This window comes from Vitis vinifera, chromosome 18 (assembly GCF_030704535.1).
Source record: "Vitis vinifera cultivar Pinot Noir 40024 chromosome 18, ASM3070453v1".
In the NCBI taxonomy this organism is placed as follows: Eukaryota; Viridiplantae; Streptophyta; class Magnoliopsida; order Vitales; family Vitaceae; genus Vitis; species Vitis vinifera.
The window spans coordinates 3252187-3273494 of record NC_081822.1 but is presented as its reverse complement, the minus strand read 5'-3'; the positions used below and the strand labels follow the sequence as shown (position 1 = coordinate 3273494).

The window sequence follows — 21308 nt, the reverse complement described above, 5'->3', positions numbered from 1 at the left end:
CAGGCAACTAAGACAAGTCGTCCATGCCCATACTTCCTATAAAGGTCCCAAGCAAAATATCAAAATTTAATAATTATCTAAATTTTTTATTGAAATATTAACCTATACAAAATAGGAAAATTAGTCAAATAAAATTATTTGTTCTAAATGATTCAATTATCCATTCATTTCTTCCAAAAAAGAAAAAAAATAAAATAAAATTGCCAGGGTCTACATATTGCTGGTGGGAGGCATAGTGGCATATCCCTCTCTTCCATGCGTGGTTCCACATTTAATTAGGAGATATCATAGTACGATACTGGAAGATTCCTCCAAATATGCCTCCCTACTATACGAATCCTATTTCCATTTTTAATTAGTCCCACATAAACAAATACCCTCCTTATACATAGCTTATAATATATGATTAATTTTATATACAATGTGTCGTCACGATGGTGGTGTTTACGAGTAGCCCACACTCTTCACATGAAGGGTCATACCCTGTGCATCTTCTTTATTTATTCCTTAATTACGTCATTAACATGTTGTCATTAATTCATTTTGATTTGGAAGACAGGCCAATGGAAGAATTAAAAATTAATTGTTTGGGATATTGTCATTCTGAGGTCCACGTCAGCACCTCGTTTCTGTAATTTTCCATTTGCTCGTAACATTTTATATTGCTGTTTGGTTCCTTCACCTATGAATGCGCCTGCTTTTTCAACGTGCTTTGGGCTGTTCCATTAAGCATTTGCGTTATTATAGTAGGCTTGAGGCCCAGGTTTTTTGATTCTGGACTAGTGTAGTGGGCTCCCTGTGGCTCTACGAGCCCAAAACTAGAAGTGGGTTTTGGGCCCGCGGTGGAATCCAAGTCAAAGACTCTGGTGGCCGATCAGTCGACTCGGATAACAGTCTCCGATCAATCGAATCAAAAACCCTAGAAAGAAAGGAGTGGCGTGATGATGCAGCTCTCTCAATGTACCTGGACATTCCCAGAGTTGCTTAAAAGACCAGCCTTTTTAAGGAGGAGTATTGATAGTATTTCGAGTAGAAGTAGGTCCAGCTCCAAGTATCCATCTTTCATGGCGTCCGCATCAACGGTCTCCGCTCCAAATACGGAGGCTGAGCAGACCCATAACCCCCCTCAACCTCTACAGGTAATCCATTTGTGGCTGCTTCCGTTTCTTAAAATGTTTTGGTGGGTGTGCTTTAATTTCCGATCATGTTTGGCCATTTCATGTAAATCTATGGGTTTTTTTTTTCTGTTTTCCACATGGTCTGTCTAGCATCCATTGTTGAAGTTCTTCCAAGAAAATGGTCTAGAGGAACAAACAAGCGGTAAGGTTCAAAACCAAGGCTTTGGTACCAAGCGCATCAATTGACCCAAAAGCTTTAACCTACTTTACCTAACAATGTATATCAATCCAATTAGTTTAACAGCTATTGGCTCTACAACCCCTCTGGTGGTTGATTAACCCACGTTTTGGATATGAGGACAGACCTCCTTTTTCTTTTGATGTTCTTGTAATAGAGATTTGGTTAAAGTTCAGGGCTGTTGGTTGCAGGTTGAGTAGGATCACGTTTCTTACTGTGCTTTAAGTTTTACTTGAATGTGACTCTTCATTAAAGAGACACATCCCTTAGGACCATCATCTACATCCTCTTATGGTGGATGGTCATGTCAACATTGCCCATCACTCTTTTAACTCCAACTTGGACATATTTGTCCATGGTTTCAGAAGCTTCTAACTGTGCTGGTGCCTTCTGCACAAGCAGAGCATTGTTAGGATTCTGTGTTGTTGCTAATCTGATAATGCATTGTTGACAACATTGGTTACCATGCTGTATTAGTCCACTTGTACTGGTTGCCAGTGTACCGTATAATTTCTTGCTTAGTTGTGCATTGTGAACAGCATTGGTTACCACTTACAATGCTTTGTTATTCCAGTCGTGGTAGCTTATTGTTCTGAAAATGTATTTGAATTTTGGTGTGTATCCAATATAAATATGCAATGAGTCAAGCATTCTTTTGATTACTTGTGCCCATACTCCATTTGATTTACATAAAAAAGTTGAGTTTGTATACGTGTGAAGCATCATCTTCTACAGGTTGTCTTTTGAACTTCCACAAGATTTAGTGTAATATATTGAAATATTACTTGCATTTTGTTCCTCATATCACACAAAATATTGTCCAATTGGCAGGATGAATTTCTAAGTAGAGGGTGGCTTAGTATTAGAGGACTTCTTTAGGAGTTCCATGCATCCTAAGTATGTTTTTATGTGCAATTTTGATGGATTTTATCTTTTGTTTTCGAGAAAATATATTCCTCTTGTTTTGTGGTCCCCATTTTCCTTTTGTAGGCCTAATTTCATATTGAATGACATGTATGTTCTGCATCATTGTTTAGAATTTACATTGGCATTGCTTTGGAAGGCTTTTGACATGTTACTTGAGGCAAATCAATTTTTTTGAACAGCATAGGTGTCAGTCCCAACAATCATATAGAAATGAATCAAATGATTGTCTGATTTTGACATCTTCCTTGTTTGAAGCATCGTGGCTATGGAGCTTCATGAAATATTCATTGTTGATACCTTAAAAATATTTATCTTTGGTTCAGTTCATTTTAAATACAGCTTCGTTTATTAATTTGTATATTTTAGTTTTGTTGTTCTTAAAATCTGGCCAAGCCAACTGGACCTTGGTTTAGCTTTGATGTTTTTGTTACATAGGTTGGTTTATTTTTGTCACTTGAGGTTGGATTCAGCTTGGGATTTTACTTATGCTGCAAATTTGATGAGCAGTCCTTCATCTGTGCTTGTGTTGGGTAATAGCAACTTTGGTTGGCTATGAAAGATTTAGTGCATCTAACTGAAAAGAAATAAGCAAATCAAGTTGCACTTGTAAATAAAAAGCAACGGAGAGCGTGTAATTGCCGGTTTCTGAATTAGGCATGTTCCTGTGTCTTTATCTTGGGTTAGAGATTCGGCAATTCAAAAGTAAATCACATTGCGCTTGGAAATAAAAAAGCAACAGAGAACAAGTAAATGCCCATTTCTAATTCTGGCTTGGACCTCTGATCTTATCAAAAGTAAATCAAGTTGCGCTTGGAAATAGAAAGCGACAGAGTGCATTTTGAATGGCTTGGTCCTGTGTCCTGATCTTTGGTTTAAATGGACACTCAACACCACTCCTCGCCCAAAGGCTTGTACCTAGAATTATTCTTATTTGTCAATGAACAATACATGGTATTTTTTCTGTGTTCATAAGTAATTGTATGTTTACATGTGTTAGTTTGTGCAATTTTATGCTCTTTTTTCTGTCTCAAACCTACAAAATAAAAAACCTAAATGCTACCACTTTCTTTTGTTTAGTGACTTCATTATACAATATTATGATGATTGCGATCATTGAGTGTCTGAGTAAAGGACATAATTTCAGAGAAGCCACTCCATGTTCTTATCTGCTGTTTTTCATTTCCCCTTTCCCTAATATTCTGGCTTTTCATTGTTAGGTTGCAAAGCGCTTGGAGAAATTCAAAACAACAATCTTTACTCAAATGAGCATGCTTGCCATCAAACATGGAGCAATAAACCTTGGCCAAGGGTTTCCCAACTTTGATGGTCCTGAGTTTGTCAAAGAAGCAGCAATTCAAGCCATTAAGGATGGGAAAAACCAATATGCTCGTGGATATGGAGTTCCTGATCTCAACTCTGCTGTTGCTGATAGATTCAAGAAGGATACAGGACTCGTGGTGGACCCCGAGAAGGAAGTTACTGTTACTTCTGGATGTACAGAAGCAATTGCTGCTACTATGCTAGGCTTGATAAATCCTGGTGATGAGGTGATCCTCTTTGCTCCATTTTATGATTCCTATGAAGCCACTCTATCCATGGCTGGTGCCCAAATAAAATCCATCACTTTACGTCCTCCGGATTTTGCTGTGCCCATGGATGAGCTCAAGTCTGCAATCTCAAAGAATACCCGTGCAATCCTTATAAACACTCCCCATAACCCCACAGGAAAGATGTTCACAAGGGAGGAACTGAATGTGATTGCATCCCTCTGCATTGAGAATGATGTGTTGGTGTTTACTGATGAAGTTTACGACAAGTTGGCTTTCGAAATGGATCACATTTCCATGGCTTCTCTTCCTGGGATGTACGAGAGGACCGTGACTATGAATTCCTTAGGGAAAACTTTCTCCCTGACTGGATGGAAGATTGGTTGGACAGTAGCTCCCCCACACCTGACATGGGGAGTGAGGCAAGCCCACTCATTCCTCACGTTTGCTACCTGCACCCCAATGCAATGGGCAGCTGCAACAGCCCTCCGGGCCCCAGACTCTTACTATGAAGAGCTAAAGAGAGATTACAGTGCAAAGAAGGCAATCCTGGTGGAGGGATTGAAGGCTGTCGGTTTCAGGGTATACCCATCAAGTGGGACCTATTTTGTGGTGGTGGATCACACCCCATTTGGGTTGAAAGACGATATTGCGTTTTGTGAGTATCTGATCAAGGAAGTTGGGGTGGTAGCAATTCCGACAAGCGTTTTCTACTTACACCCAGAAGATGGAAAGAACCTTGTGAGGTTTACCTTCTGTAAAGACGAGGGAACTCTGAGAGCTGCAGTTGAAAGGATGAAGGAGAAACTGAAGCCTAAACAATAGATAGCTAGCATATGCCTTTCTTTATTTGCAGATTATGTTGCGCTACGCGACATTATGAGCAATAAAGACTCAGCGGTGCTGCAAGCATCTGACATTAGGGGTGACTATATTTCTTCTTTTAGGTTTGAAGGAAATGTGTATTATTATTTATTAATGGTATCAATTGGTAAGCAATTTGAGTAGGAGTTGTGGTAAGAAGCAAAAGAGCTTTTATGTGCCTTAGGGCTTGTTTGTCTGATTTTTAAAAAGTAAAAAAAAACTCTTTTTCATGCTCAATAAGAGTTTTATGTCTATTTCTTTAATTTTATTCGAAGAATTCATGATTAGAAAAAGGGTTTTTTGTAGACGTTATATTTTGATTTAATTTTTTTTTCATGTTTAATAAAATTTTTATAATACCAATATTGTTTTCTAAAAATTGTGACGGTTTAAAACAAAAATAAGAAGCCATCCCAAAAACTGTCATTGCAGTTTCTGTACCCCCACCATGTAGGGTTTGATACCCTGGTTCATTTACATAGCCGGCCCAAGAGTTGGCTAAAGGCCCACATGCAAACATAAGGCCTCGGCTCTGATAACTAAAGCCCCAGGTAATATACCCTGTCTGGGCCTTGGGCCTAATTGAACTTGGGCCAGGAACAATGGATTTGGACTGGGCGTGGGCTGTATCATTGCCAGGGCTTTAGAACATGGAGGCCATTTGATTCATCCAGTCTGGAGAGGTTTAGTCAAATATTTTTCGCCTGGATTGGAACACAAGGAACCTAAATTAGAATTTAAAAAATAAATAAATAAATTTTAGGACAAGTCTTATTTAATATCACCAGCTCCTAACTATAAAAATCATAAGCAAGATAGGCTGCCCAGGGAAGCAATAACACCAGCTACAACCTGTCTTGTATAAAATTATGATTTTGTGAAGCATATGGTGGAGCGGCAATCCAGATGATATATTTAGTATTTAAGTACGGAGAATCAAAGGAAGGTGGGTGATCTGGAAATTTGATTTTAATGAGCCAAATGAATATACAAGTACAACTAAAATGGGTTGATGCTGAAGATTAAGAAGCTTTCTTGATATGTAAATATTTTTCACACAAGGTGGGTACAAATCAGGCTAGTGAGATTGATTGAATGTGGAATTCAACCACCATACATGAGATGGAAAGCAGAAAGTGAGGGCGTTGATTTGGGAAATTAACAAGACAGATACAACACAAACTTTTCCATAACCAGAGAGTGGGTGTGGGTTTGAGGGACTCCAGTTCGTTTTTAATATTATTCTGAAGCAATCATGCAAGAAAAAATGGAAGTATTGGCGATACAAAACAAGGGGAGAGGTTGGGTATGGTTTGCAGTCTGCAGAGTGACAGTTCCATATCAGTTATGATTACTGGGCTCTTGGATAACAACCTAGGCTTTTTTGTACTCTTATCATTGTGTTGTGTGCGCCCACCTCCTCTGAATTCCTGGGCCTACTACCACCCACTCCACTTTGCTGCTCTCTCCTGGATTTTTTCACCCTCTTCCTCACCACAATTTGGATCATCCACGCCCCCTTTTCTTTCTTTCAAATATGTAAAAATTTTAAATTCTAAAACTAGAAGGGCTTAATTGATACTTTTTTTTCTCTCTTCATCATTCTTGGAAAGAAAATTTAATGGAACGAACGTGTTTGGTTTAAAAGAAAAAAAACACACAAACATGTAAAATGTGGAAGAGAAACGAGGGAAAAAGGCAAAAAAAACCAGATCCTCCATTCATGATATCTGTAAAGAAATGGTGGCATGGAGTTTGTTGTTTTGCCCCGTATGTCGCTTCCCGGCTTACTTCTATCTGATGAATGTCACGTGGAGTCTCAGGTGAAGCCTTGGAACGGTAAGAAAGTCCCTTGAAATTAGCATTTGAGTCATCAAAAATCACCCCTTAATCCTCTTTCTGTCCCCTCAACTTTTCACATCCACCGTCTACTGATGATTACTCCTACGACCCCAACAATCTCATGGCACGTGATACTCTCAATCGACAATTTCGTCCATCTGTGGCCTTAACCCAGCCCAAACAATCCTGACCCTCCGTTGATGATATGAAGATATCAAAAGCAACGGTGAGGGGACCATCCTCTAGACTGTAGTTTAATATTATAGGACAAGGGAGCATGGGGCCTTTTTTTTTTTTAAAGTTCTTGTGAACCAAAATTTTAAACTTGAAGTGGCACGTGCCCGCCTGCAACAGTAAAGTAAAAGGTCGAATCCAGATCCGACGACCATATCTCCCCGTCAAGACCGGCAACTTCCAAAACCATCCAACGGCTGTGAATGAACATCAGACTTGCATCGTTGGATGGAAATCCTGCGGCTCAGATTGAAACTATGTGGCTCTCCCACACAACGCCTTAGTTATAATAATAAAAACCCGGTTCGCTTCTCCATTTATCTTTCTCGAAATCCTCTGTGTATTTTCTCTCTCTCTCTACTTTCTAGTTGTGGCTAACTTGCGCAGCGGACACTGGTTATTGTGTGTCGCCCGTGATGTCGCCGGCAGTCTCAACAACCTTGGTAATAAGAATATCGCGGTATAGGAGAGCCCACTAGAGAGAGGAGATCAAACGGCTGGGAAGGTGTTTCAATCCCAAATGGACGGTCAGAAAAGCCAGGCGAAGCTTACGAGAACTCAGTCCTCTTTACTCCGCTCATCTCCCACGATTCGATCCTCGATACACAGTCTCTCTTCCATCAATGAAGATGAGATGATCGCGTCCCAGGAAGAAGAGAAGAAGCCCCACAGATCCGGTTCAACACCCCGAACCGGTTCCCACCGGTTTGCTTCGGTTCTTGCGATGGCGAGCCTTACCTTCTGTACCCTTTCCTTCCTTTTCTTTTTCTTCTTCTTCTATCTCAGAAGAGAAGAAATACCCACCTCGGAAAACCTCCTATTAGCTCTGATTTTTGTTGCAATCGCGCTTTTTTTCGCCGGAAAAAACAAGGGTTTTCTTCACCACACAATCTCGATTCTCAAACATTCCTGGGACTGTAATGTTAGGAAGCTCGGGTTCTCGAAGAGTAATGCGAAGCCAGTACAGTGGTTTATCGGTGAATCGACGACGAACAAGGTGCAAAAGGCAAAGAGAATTGTGCGAGAAGGCGTGGAGTTTTACAGTAATGGTGATTTCTACGAAGGGGAGTTTCACAAAGGAAGGTGCAACGGAAGTGGGGTTTACAATTACATTGTGAATGGGAGGTATGAAGGTGATTGGATTGATGGGAGGTATGATGGGTATGGGATTGAGAGTTGGGCGCGAGGGAGTCGATATAGGGGGCAGTATCGGCAGGGTTTAAGGCATGGTTATGGGGTTTATAGGTTCTACACAGGGGATTCGTATGCCGGGGAGTGGGTAAATGGGCAGAGTCATGGTATTGGGGTTCAGACTTGTTCGGATGGAAGCTGTTATGTTGGAGAGTTCAAGTGTGGCGTCAAGCACGGCCTTGGGTGCTACCATTTTAGGTGAATTTTTCAATCACATGTTGAATTTTTTTTTTTTTGTTTTTTTTGTGACAGATTTCATGTGGTTGATCTTACCAGTTTAGCCTTTTTGGATTGCGTATAGTTATTTTTCTTCTCTTTGTATGATTAGTTTCTTGGATGCAAGATTGAAACTTTGTGGGTTTTTTCTTCATTGAAGATTTCTTGGAACTATCTTTTTGTTGAATTTTGTGGCAAGAATTCTTGTTTCTATGCCGCTGATACAGATGAATGTAACTGTGGTAGTATTTGTTCCGGGGACTTGATTCACATTCCATAACAGTGTTCTTGATTGTTTGGTAGGGGTTCCGGGAGATGAATGTTTTGACATTTCTTAAGCTCTTTCTTCTTATACCTCATATTTGGCAAGTAACTTTTGTGAATTAGGACTTTTCAATATATCTATTGATCGTACTCTCTTGCTATGTAATTTATTCAAGCATTTAAATCTCAAACAAAAAGTTTGTTGTATGTGGTGGTGGACTCATTAATACTCTTGTCTGATGGAACCTTCTGAATCTGACCTTGGCTCCAATAAACCTAAGGAACGGAAGAGATTTGATTGATTGATTTCTATATGTTTATATGAGCGGGGTTTTTAATTTTTTTTTTAAAATTATTTGAGTTGAATTTAGTACTAGTTTTTTATTTAGCTAAGTTATTCTATTGAAGGGTCCAATTGGAATGGTCTTAAATTTGATCGTGATTGCAGAAATGGAGATAGGTACGCGGGGGAATATTTTGGTGACAAAATACATGGATTTGGTGTCTACCACTTTGCTAATGGCCACTGCTACGAAGGGTCATGGCATGAAGGTCGTAAGCAAGGCTATGGTATGTATAGTTTCCGGAATGGTGACACCAGATGTGGGGAATGGGACTCTGGCACCCTTAAGAACCCTCTACCTCCACTAACTGATGCAGTCCTTCGGGCGGTTCAGGTATATTATACTGTATACATTGATTTCTCAATTCAATTTTTTTACCTTCTTTAAAAATCCTTGGAAATTTTGATCTCACTTTAATTCTCATCTGTTTTCCTTGTTGTCTCTCTGAACATCAGGCTGCCAGAAGAACGGCAGAGAATGCAATTCATGTTCCCCGGGTGGATGAACAAGTGAACAAGGCAGTCACGGCTGCAAACAGAGCTGCAACTGCCGCTAGAGTTGCTGCTGTCAAAGCTGTTCAGAACAGGATGGACGGAAAGTTTTGCGAGACTACAGACGTCTAACTAACAACCAACAACCTTTGCTTGATAGTGTAAATTTACTAGATTTTTATGTACCTGGAAGATGTAAAACCCCTGTAAGCAAAAGCTTCATCGGTGGTTGAGAGAATGTTTGAGGTTTGGCTGATCACACTGTAACTTGTATATAAATCCATATGTATATCAATGCAAGATGAGTTTTCAAGAGTTCAGTTTTTCCCATTCTAACCAAATTGCATTACACTTATGTCTGGTGGGGTTGATTCATGAAGCTCCATTATTGTGTTTTGCACTGCAACAATGAGATCATAGGCCTGTGCCCATCTTGTCTCTCACATCATCATCATCATCATCATCATCATCAACACACGACAATATCAGAGCCTTATCTTCAATATTTTTTTGCCCCATCTCAAGTTGCATTTGAGAATGGCTATACGTTTAAAGCAACTCTGCACTGGAGACGTAAAACTAACCTGACCAACTTGCACATGGGATAACGGTTATGCAGCTTCTTGCAGCTCAGATCCACTTGGGTTTGACTGTCAAGATTCATGTTCCATGGAGTAAAATCATTTCTAAAAACTGAGACAATGAAGTAGAGACAGGTTGGGTTTGCAGAATCCTTTCCATGCAAGGAACTTCCTGACTGATCCTTGCCCATGCCCCATCTCACAGACACATCGACATAGAGTAACATGAGAGAGTGTGAAGGATCTTCATACCATAAGACTTGCCATAACACCAACACCTCAAAGCATATGGCCAAAAGTTGCTAGCTTATCTTAAGACTCAAAAAAAAATTGGAGATGGATCAAATGTTCTTCAGAACAATATGCGACAAATCATACGTCATCTAGATCGACCTAAAACATGAACCTGGTTTAATGTCACGCCAGTATTGCATTAAACTAATAATAGGAAGCCATGTGCTTTCTTTCTTGAGGTGGTATATAATGTAGGGATTGTCTTTACCTGTGTACAAGCACATGATGTGGTATTGTAGTGGTGGTGGTGGGGTTCTTGTTGAAAAAAACTTATCATCTTTCATGCATGTTTGATCCACAGTCTGTTCCATCCTTTTTAAAAGGTGAAAAAAGGGACTTCCCTGCTTGAATTTTCAAATCCCCCTTCATTTTATGCTTCAGCTTTCTCTACTTACCCCCTAGATTCAGATCTCCCTCTCTCAGTTTTAAACTTCCAACCACTCCCACATGCGTTTCACAAAAGTGAATCCATCAAGGAAAGAAAGAAATGTTTTACTGATATTTTTTTTATGCCGTATGTGGGGAGATGGTACCCCTTTTGACTTATCCTAGATGGTTTTGGATTTGAAAACTAAACAGATGGGAGCTACCACCTCAGCCATGACTAAAGCCTTGTTCCAACATGCTAGTCTAATATCATTACGAGAGAGAGAGAGAGAGATGCATTAAATTTATTCTTGATTTTGTTTGTGTTGTTTTGGAGCATGTCCCCACCAGGCTCCCACCACCATAATTAAATACCATCTTGGCTATTATTGTTGAGCAACTTATAGTTTTTAAACAAATGGGGCGTCTCCTTCATTTGGTTACTTTGGAGGGATCAATCTCTGACCGCAGCCAGAGATGCTTGAATTTACTATTCTTAGGGGCTTGTTTTAAATCTTTGAATCTATGATCCGGTCAATTTACTTGGGTTAATCCCCATAAAAGTTTTGTTGAAAACTGAGATGGCAGTGTGAGAGTTCTACCAAATAAATAAACAAACCACTTATAACGATCCAATATGAGAGAAGAAAGCAAATTGTTTTCTCACTATTCTTCCAAATAACTAAAGACAGTTTTCTTTAGTCCCTTTGAAGGACCAGTAAACCCCAAACCTTGTGCTTATGGACATTTCCCCCTTTTTGGGTTATTCTAATTTTGTTTCCCTCATTTCTCTTAAATCTTGAATCTCTTCTGTTGCTTTCTGCCTTGGCTTAAATCTTTGAAAGTTCATTAAGTCAATCTTTAGTTCAAATCTTTGAGCACTGTGCTAAAGAAATTTCCAAAAGTTTGTGGGGTTGCCCAAAAGATTTTGAAAATTAAAGGTTTCTTTACTTCTTACTTGATTTTCAAATTTTAAATATATAGGATACAAAAGAGATTCATGCATTCGTTTAGCACTCCCCATGTCTTCATCCTATCATTTTTATGACCTAAGTTTTTCCTCTTTTGCTTTTTGGGTCGTGCAACTCATTTTTAATTAATCAAATCAAAACAACTTAGATGGTATTTATTTTTTTACTTTACTTTAAATAGAATTTTAATGTTTAATAGTGTTAAGTATTAAGTTCTTTATTTTTGTAATATTTTATTTCTATTAAACATTAAAAAGTTAAAAAAAAAATTGACATGTTGTTTTTTCTATTTAAAAAAAATCAAATATTTTGACTTTTTTTTTTATTCAGTAAAAAGTTCATAATAAATTATAAAAAAAATAGAAAAACAAATAATTTAAAATCTGAAAATATAAATTGCTTTCAGTAAAAAGTTATAAAAACAAACACCCTCTTAATGAGTTTTGATTCTCTGAATGTGCCAAATAATTATACCAAATTTGTTTAGAGACGTGTTTAGATTCAACATTATCAATGATAGATACAATTCTCCAAATAATGCCATAAAATAAGTATAATGAGATCATGGAAAATAATTGGATTGCTTGTATTGACATTTGAAGTAACTATAGAAATAATTAAAATAGCTTTGACAAACACTCTTTCTCAAAATAACCCATATTGATGACCTAAGTTTATGTGCATACCAAACATCACCTAATTTGTAGTTTCATTAGAAAAGTTCTAATTTTTAAAAGAATGCTCCAATTCTTTTAGAAAAAGAAGTGGTCTGTGGTTGAGTGAAGCATTCAAGGTTTCCCATAAAAGAAAGAAAAGGCAGCTTACTATTTTAGTGTTTGGGCAAAGGAGAAAGAAAAGGTATGTATTGACATTATTTTGAGTGGAAAAAGGGATCATTAGCTTTGTTCAAATAAAGTTACCCCCTTTAGAATGTGGTTCACCTATAATGGGAAACCACCTTCTGTTCTTAACAGTACTTCATCATCTTCTCCCTTTCTAACCATTTTGAAAACTAAAATTAAGATACATGTCACATTATCAGTAGATGTTAATACTGTGGAATAGGAGGAAATAATGACTCATTTTTGGATTACACCTTCTTCATATCTCCTTTTTGCCTTTTCTAGAGGCACTCCATTGCAGGCTAGCTTTGAAAAGCTCTGTGGAAAAGCAAAGCTCTTTATCAATGAATCATTTTTGGATCCACTGCAAGTGTACACTTTACAAAAGGTCCTGGGCAGTTTCCTTTGCATTTCCACTTCACAGAATACCCTTGTTGTTTTCTTTATCTTTAGCTGCTACTCAACTTGAAATACTAATTAAAATCAAGGTCAGTATTCTTTTTTATTTTTGCATTCTCTTCTGTCTTTATTTTTTGAATCCAGTAAGTAATTAATATAGTTGTTGGATTCAGATAGGATATGCCAGTAAATGAAGAATGAAAACACAATGGACCCATTCCAACCCAACTGCTGGGGCATCCAACCATTTCCCATAGTTTTCTTTTGGCACACCCTTTTGGGAGAAATTAATTTCGGTTGTTATTATGGTTAGTGGCCCGGCCATTATTAGTTGACAAAGCAAATAATAAGTTAGGAAACATTTATGAAATAGTCATCTCCAGGTGGGCCTATGTTTAGATGAGCAGGAAAATTGCCCATAACTTGTACCAATACCATTTAAATGTGAAGGGTAAAACACTAGGCAAACAGGTGAGGTGAATGTTTATAATGTATCCCCCTTTTGTGAGTAACATGTATGCGACAAGTCCTCCAAAATTTGCATCAAAACGTATGGGTACGCCTAATGTGGACTTTGGGAGTCCAAGAAGTTGCCCCAAAACACCAGGGTATACCTAAATGTAGACTAGCAGTTGCCCCCAGAGCAGAAGGGTCGGTGGCTGGCCTGATATAATTTCAGACATCCAAGTTGTGGAGCGGTCCCAAATGAACACCCAAAAGTGAATTTCAGATACCAAAGCGAGATACTTCCAATCAAGTCCCAACTGATGGAAACATCTATGTATGGCCCTGTTTACATGTGCTTTCTGACTTGGTATTTAAAGGGTCCAAACTTAAGGAAAGCTTATTTTCCAAATGAATTTATAAAGCTAAGCTATATCTTGAAAGCAAGTAGATATTAGCTTCAAGTCCAACTTTATATGATGAAGCATTGACGGTTTGTTTTTATTCAAAAAAGGCCGCGCTTTTGCAATGATTCATGTTGAATTTTGACTTAGTATTTGCTGGAATTTGAATTTTGAATATTGCAGCTGGAGTCTTGCACAAAATCTGCAACATCTAGATATTTTCTTATTTTTATTTGGTCAAGATTTGGTTTCTATTTTATAGGAAGTAGTTGTTCATCATCTAGTAGCTTGATTTTCTGCTATTCTAATGTCATTTAAGTTACAAGTTCATGTATAAATTCAGCATTCTTCATCAATAAAAAAAGGAGTTCCAGCAGCCCAAAAATATATTTTTTGTATAAGTATTTAATCTTATACCAACAAAGTGGTATCAGAGCCATAGTTATCTTGAGGGGCCAGTGAGGTGAGTGAACCCAAACACCTTCTAAAATCATTTAGCAATGGAAGAGTTAAGTCTCACAGTTGCACCATCAATTCTTGATGGAGACAATTATGAAACTTGGGCTGTTAGAATGACAGTTCATCTACAAGCACTTGATGTTTGGGAAGCAGTGGAAGAAAATTATGAAGTTCCTCCCCTGGGAGCCAATCCAACTGTGGCTCAAATGAAGTTGCATAAAGAAAGAAGGACAAGAAAGGCTAAAGCGAAAGCTTGCTTGTTTGCTGCAGTTTCACCATCAATTTTCATCAAAATCATGAAAATTGATTCAGCTGCAGAAATTTGGGAGTATCTCAAGGAGGAATACAAAGGAGATGAAAGAATCAAGAACATGCAGGTGATGAACTTGATTCGAGAATTTGAAATGAAGAAAATGAGGGAGTCTGATGCTGTTAAAGACTATGCTGCACAACTTCTTTCAATAGCAGACAAAGTTAGGCTGCTTGGAAAAGAATTTTCCAATGAGAAGATTGTTCAAAAGATATTGGTTACACTTCCTGAGAAATATGAAGCTACAATTTCCTCTTTGGAGAATTCAAAAGATCTGTCAACTATTAGCTTGACAGAATTATTACATTCCTTGGAGGCTGTGGAACAAAGAAGACTCATGAGACAAGGAGATACTGCAGAAGGAGCATTTCAAGCAAGAATGCAGAAAAATGCAGGCCATAAAAATGAAAAGATGAACAACAACAAGCCATGCAGCAACAACCAGAAAAATGGAGTTTTTCCACCTTGTCCTCATTGCAAGAAGACAAATCATTCTCCACAAAAATGTTGGTGGAGACCAGATGTGAAATGCAACAAGTGTGGTAAACAAGGACATGTGGAGAGGATTTGCAAAAATCAACAACAGGAAGAAACTAGTGCAGCAGTTGACTATTGCCAGGAGGAGCAATTGTTTGCAGCAACATGTTTTGCTAATAAAAGCACCTCTAAAAGCTGGCTTGTGGATAGTGGTTGTACAAATCACATGACAAATAATCAAGATCTCTTTAGAGAACTTGACAGAACAACTATTTCCAAAGTCAGAATTGGAAATGGTGAGTATATTCCAGTGAAGGGCAAAGGAACCGTTGCAATCGAAAGCCAAACAGGTTTGAAACTCATTTATGATGTTTTGTTTGTGCCTGACATTGACCAAAACTTACTCAGTGTTGGACAGCTCGTTGAGAAAGAATTTAAAGTTTATTTTGAAGATAGGAATTGCATTATCAAGGATGCTGAAGGCAAAGAGGTGTTCAACATAAAAATGAAGGGCAAGAGTTTTGCCTTGAATTTACTGGAAGATGAGCATACTGCTATTTTACAACAAGATAGCACAACAATGTTTTGGGACAGAAGGGTCGAGCACTTTCATCATGATGATGTGCTCTACATGAAGAAAAATCAAATAGTTGAAGGACTTCCTGACTTAGAAAAAGATCTTCCTATATGTGCTACTTGTCAATATGGGAAGCAAACTAAACTTCCCTTTCCAAAGAAAATATCCTGGAGAGCAACCCAAAAACTGCAACTGGTGCATACTGATGTTGGTGGATCTCAAAAAATGCCATCCTTGAAATGGAATGCAAACAATGTTTGGTGGATCTCAAAAAATGCCATCCTTGAAATGGAATGCAAACAATTTTGGGCTAAAACTGCAAGTAGAGCAGTATATTTTCTGAACATATTGCCAACAAAAGTGTTAAAGAAGCAGACCCCTTTCGAAGTTTGGTTTGAGTATCTACGTGCAAGACTTGGAGTTTGCATCTACGAAGTCAAGGAGGAGTGTTGAATTTTGACTTAGTATTTGCTGGAATTTGAATTTTGAATATTGCAGCTGGAGTCTTGCACAAAATCTGCAACATCTAGATATTTTCTTATTTTTATTTGGTCAAGATTTGGTTTCTATTTTATAGGAAGTAGTTGTTCATCATCTAGTAGCTTGATTTTCTGCTATTCTAATGTCATTTAAGTTACAAGTTCATGTATAAATTCAGCATTCTTCATCAATAAAAAAAGGAGTTCCAGCCCAAAAATATATTTTTTGTATAAGTATTTAATCTTATACCAACAATTCAACCCCATTTATGAGCCATGCTTTTGCGTCAAAGAGTCGATTTGTAGTTGGCCTGCATTAGTAGAAAACTGCATCCATTGGTTGCATATTTTTTTTCTTGAGGCATTGCTTGAGTTTGAAGGCTCTTATCCTGACATATGCACTTTCGAGACAATTCAGGTCTAAATGAGGCCAAAGGGGTGGCTTATGAATCATGTGTTCATCTGGGTCTTTCTTCGTTATGATTAACCCACAAACCCCAAAGCCAAAACACCACAGAAGAAATAAACCATTATCAATTCGCCTGGGTCTGTGTAAAAATATCTACAATCTTCTAATGCTACTGAATATACGTATTGATGTAGTTGATGGATTCGGATACAAGTCACAGAAGATATATCATATGTATGCTGAGTGAAAAGACAGTATTGGAGGGACAGAATATCTGGTAGCAGATTCACGTTGGGAGCCATTTAAGAACTTGTCATTTACAGGTGGACCTACATTTTGGAGGACAGGAGACATGCCCATACCTCACATCAACCGGAGTTAAAACATGATTGAAGTCATCTTCCTAAAAGTTGCACCAAAATACAAGGGAGTCTGACCTGATTTAATCGGAAAATGCCTAGTTGTGAAGCGGTCCCAAATGGACTTTCAGATGCCAGAACATGAAAGAAAGATTTTTATTTCCAATCAAGTTCAAACTGATGGAGACGTGTGTGTTGATTTCCTGTTTGCCTTCTATCTGTTTCACTAATATTTTCAACTTTTGCCTTGTGAGAATACCGGTTAGTCACCTAATCCTCATCACCTTTTTTGACTTAGTACGCCAATACAGGTCCAATTAATGTGAGATTAATTAATGAGGATCTGCTGAAATGGACTCCCACCCAAGTCAAGCGCCCCTCCCACCTATATGGTTTTGAAAGGCTGAAATCAACTAGGGTTTGTGGCCCTAAAAATTTTCTTTTGACTTGTGTCTTTAATGCCAGTGTGAATGATCAGCAGAATTCAAATTTGGGGTTCATTGAAAACTTATGGTGGAATTCTGTTCACGTTTTGGACCAAAAATAGTAGATTCTTAATAGAGACTCATTCCAAAATTTAACTCTGCACAACTAAGCTATTGTAAGCAAAATATTAGCTATGGGTCCAAGTTCATGCGTTGAAGCACCGGCATTTCATACTGTTTTTATTCAGAAAAGGCCGCGTAGTTGCCATGGATTCAACACATTCATGATGTTCACCCTTGCGTCAGAGAATTGGTGTTGCTGCACCCGCACCCCATTAGTGGAAAAACTACCTCCACTTGTTTCATAGCCTTGGTTGAGATGAAAGCTTCTTGTCCTTGCTTATGTATCTTAGGCATATACATTTTAAGATTAAACTTCGCATCTTTGAGGATGATGTATTGGTAATAATAAAGTTTAAGGACTTGTTTGGTTCTTACTTCTAAAAAATCAGAAGTCCTTTTTTAAGCTTAATAAGAATTCTTATACTTATAAAAACCAAAAAAAGTATACGTAACACATACAAGTTGAATAGGAAGTCGAGTTTCTAGTGGCGAGCGGGTGACTAACACATAAGAACTTGCCCTTGGGAGGGGAACTACAATCATAAATGATTGCTAATGCCCTGTAAGTTGAGGAGCAAAAAGAGGAATTCACTTGAGGAGGAGCTCACATCTAATTAGCTAGTCCATGAGGATGATCAACCACATTGGGATTAAGACTCCTATAAGAGACAGCAATGACTGCCGCGTAGAGATAGAAGGCCCATGGCTCATGAACCTCTTCCCTTAGAGAAGTAATGATAGCATCTCGGAAATAAACATGGGTAACTTTGTGCTAATAGTCATTTTTTAATTGTAAAAAGTTATTTCATGATTAATAAAATTTTTATAATACTCATTGTTTTTTAAGAACTATGATTTTGGCTTCAACTTTCAAATAAAGCCAAAAACAAAAATATATTTTTGTAGAAATTCTATTTTGATTTATGTAAGAAGTTATTTCATATTTAATAAAACTTTTACGATACTCATATTGTCTTTTTAAAATTGTGATTTTGATTTCAGCTTCGAGATAAAGCCAAAAACAAGATGTTTTTGTACAAACCCTATTTGATTTATATAAAAAGTCCTTTCACATTTAATAAAACTTTTACAATACTCATATTGTCATTTAAAAACTATGATTTTAACTTTAGCTTCTAGATAAAGCTAAAAACGAGAAGATGACTCAAACAAGGCCTAACGGTGGGCGTTTGGGCCAAATGGGTAAGCTAAGGAAAGGCCCATTTCAGTACCAAGCTTGAGGAAGGCCCAAGCTGCTTTGACTATTCAAACAAGCAACTCCAAGGGACAAAGACGATGCTTTGATTTAGATTACTCACAATGATGACCACTTTCCCAGTCCTCCATTGCTTCAACCGAAAGAAACAAAACTTGAAAATTGTGACTTCATATTCTTTGGAAGCTTCGTAGGTTGTCCCAATTCTGTGTTCACACAACTTTTTATATTGGAGTTAGGTGGATGGCAACTGGCAACTATCATCACCCACATAAGCATATATGTGGAAACTCATAAATTTTTTAGAAAAAAAAAAAATCGCATAATTTTTTTATTAATTAAATAATGAGGGAAACCTTGCCATCTAAGCAAAGAAATGTTGGAAATTTGGTAATAAATAATGTTTATACAGAATTAAATTAAAAAAAGAAAGAAAAAGAAAAAGAAAAAGAGTTTGGCATGCAAAAACCGTAGTCCTCTTTCAAAACTCAAGAATCTGTCTTGTGAGCTAGGCAAGGGGGCATTTTCGTCCATAAAGAAGATGCTAACGTCTCTTCCCGGGTAAGTTAGCCGTTACAATTGCCTCCCAATTCAAATTTTATGAAGGGAAAAAACCAGACCTATCCTTCAACTAAGCCATTGAATCGCCACCCCACTCATCCTTTTCTTTGTGTGGAGGCCACCATGTTCTGCAGCTTCACAAAGTCATCCTTTGTCCTAATCTCGCTATACAGATACAGTGATGTATATATTTCATCAGTTTGAATTTTCCTTTTGATTTAATACTAGTTTTCTCTGGACACAAACACACCCCTTTTAGAGGAAAACTTCGATTCTAAAAACCATGTCTTTGAGCCCTCCTCGTGAAAGGAATAATGGCGACAGAACCTACCAGTTTTACTGGTGTTATCAGTGCAATAGGTCGGTCAGGATTGCGTCCGACAACCCGTCACAGATTATCTGTCCTCGCTGTCTGGGTCAGTTTCTACAAGAAATTGATACAACCAGGCCTAGGGCTTTCAATGAGATTATCACTTGGGATCCATTCCCAGAAGCCCGTTTATTGGAAGCACTTTCCCTGGTGCTTGATCCACCTCTCAGAGGCCTAAATAATGGTGTTGGTAGGGGTGATGAGGCTGAAACAGAAGCGGCTAGAAACAGAGGCAGGAGATGGCTGAGGAGGCGAAGCCACTCCAGAGAACATTGGGAGGCGGAAGCTGATACTGGAGTCCCTGGACGGCGGCGAAATAATGAATTGGGAGGGAGACTGGGGTGGCCCTTTGGTAATGGGTTGGGAGCTCAGGGTAGGACTTGGATTGTCCTGAGGCCCACCGGTCCTCCTGGCCAAAATGGACCCTTTCCCCAGTCAGAAAACATGAGACCGCCAAGGTTTGAGCTCAGGGATTTCTTCTCTGGACCAGGGCTAAATGAATTGATCGAAGAACTCACCCAAAATGACAGACCGGGTCCTCCTCCTGCTCCTGATTCCGCCATCAATGCAATGCCCACCGTGAAAATTACGCCCACGCATTTGATTAACGATTCGCATTGCCCCGTTTGCAAAGAGGAGTTTAAGGTTGGTGAGGAAGTGAGAGAGTTGCCCTGCAACCATGTTTATCATTCAGACTGTATCGTTCCATGGCTGCAGCTTCACAATTCATGTCCAGTTTGCCGGCATGAGGTTCCGGTTCCTTCTGATGAGTCTGATGAGAGTCATGAGGGAGAGGATCGGCGGGTGCGGTGCATGAGGTTGAGACAGTTAGCGTCTTTGTGGCCCTTCCGTTCTAGGTACCGCCGAATTAATCCCCAGGATCGTGACGTTACTCCTCACAGAGGTGAGTCTTGAAATTTTGTCCTATCCTTCAAGTGAATTTAATTTTATGAAAAAATCATGCCATATATACTTCATATAATTCCATGTATTTCAAGATTTCAATCACATGGAAATTACAAAAATTCTATGCTTAATAAAACATTCTAGTTTAGCTTGCCCTAACAGTCAAGACCATATGAAAATAGGACTGAACCAAAAGATTTCTAACAGCAGTATGCTTCCATACCAGGATCAACAATCAGCAGGTCTTAATGATATCAGTTGCTTTCTAGTATTCTTACTACCTAGTTTACAAGAGTCTCTGCAGCACTGTTGATGATGAATGTCTTATGTTTACAGCAGCTAACATACAGTGGCCTTCTTGCTCTATTCTTTAGCCCATTAATGTTGCTGCTCCTGGTACAAGCAGTTTATCGACTCTTATGATTCAAACATTTGTTAATTATGATCATGACCCCGGTGCGCCTCTTTACAGCTCTATCATGACATGTATCTCTTAATTATTTACTCTTGGTCATTAAATCTATAAGGATTGATTCATATATTTTCATTTCTTGGTGTCTTTATGTAGAACATATGATATTTGCCAAAATAGGACCATATATAAGCATGGATGGCCATTAAAGCCATGGTTAGTAAGTGTCTTCACAAAACCCAATTATACCGGAAAAATGTAACATAACCTTAAAAACATGTGGCAGAGATCCATCCGTGACTTGTACCATCGGCCATGCCACACGTGGGAGATCAAGCTGAAGAGAATCGCCAAAACATTGGTCAAGCAAGTAACTGAGGATACCATGCTGCGGCAAATTCGCGCTGATGCATATCCAAAAAGTGGCCCCTGAGGCCTTTAGTCTGTAAAACTGCCCTATGCTTGTATTAAATGGACCATATCTACAAGGCCAACTGATCAAATAAACATGACAGGAGTGGTTTTAAAGGTGACAGTACGTTTCCCAAGCTGCAAACAACTTCATTTGTAGCTCAATGATGGCTCTCAAACTCCAATTTTCAAGATGGTCTGTTCAATTTAATAAAATGCCATTCTAACCAGGCCTTC

The 21308-nt window shown here is 38.4% G+C and overlaps 3 protein-coding genes across 4 annotated transcripts; all 3 read left to right on the top strand.

Annotated features, from left to right (window-relative positions):
* The first annotated feature begins 869 nt into the window (after window positions 1-869).
* Window positions 870-4837, top strand: LOC104882468 (uncharacterized). The gene is made up of 2 exons (XM_010665927.3): window positions 870-1139; window positions 3501-4837. Exons 1-2 carry the CDS (start codon window positions 942-944, stop codon window positions 4653-4655), a joined length of 1353 nt encoding a protein of 450 aa, XP_010664229.1. The 5' UTR covers window positions 870-941; the 3' UTR covers window positions 4656-4837.
* Window positions 4838-7084: 2247 nt separating this feature from the next.
* LOC100245359 (phosphatidylinositol 4-phosphate 5-kinase 5) lies at window positions 7085-9589 on the top strand. Its single transcript, XM_010665926.3, has 3 exons — window positions 7085-8159; window positions 8890-9118; window positions 9241-9589. Exons 1-3 carry the CDS (start codon window positions 7291-7293, stop codon window positions 9406-9408), a joined length of 1266 nt encoding a protein of 421 aa, XP_010664228.1. The 5' UTR covers window positions 7085-7290; the 3' UTR covers window positions 9409-9589.
* A 9534-nt stretch (window positions 9590-19123) lies between these two features.
* On the top strand, window positions 19124-21236 carry LOC100262515 (E3 ubiquitin-protein ligase RZF1). Of its 2 annotated transcripts, none has more exons than XM_010665925.3 (2): window positions 19124-20246; window positions 20947-21236. In XM_010665925.3, the coding sequence occupies exons 1-2, from the start codon at window positions 19256-19258 to the stop codon at window positions 20958-20960; spliced, it is 1005 nt and encodes a 334-aa protein (XP_010664227.1). In that variant the 5' UTR covers window positions 19124-19255; the 3' UTR covers window positions 20961-21236. The 2 variants fall into 2 exon arrangements, with proteins under 2 accessions (XP_010664227.1, XP_059590599.1); XM_059734616.1 differs by having other exon boundaries at window positions 20585-21236.
* Window positions 21237-21308: the final 72 nt, after the last annotated feature.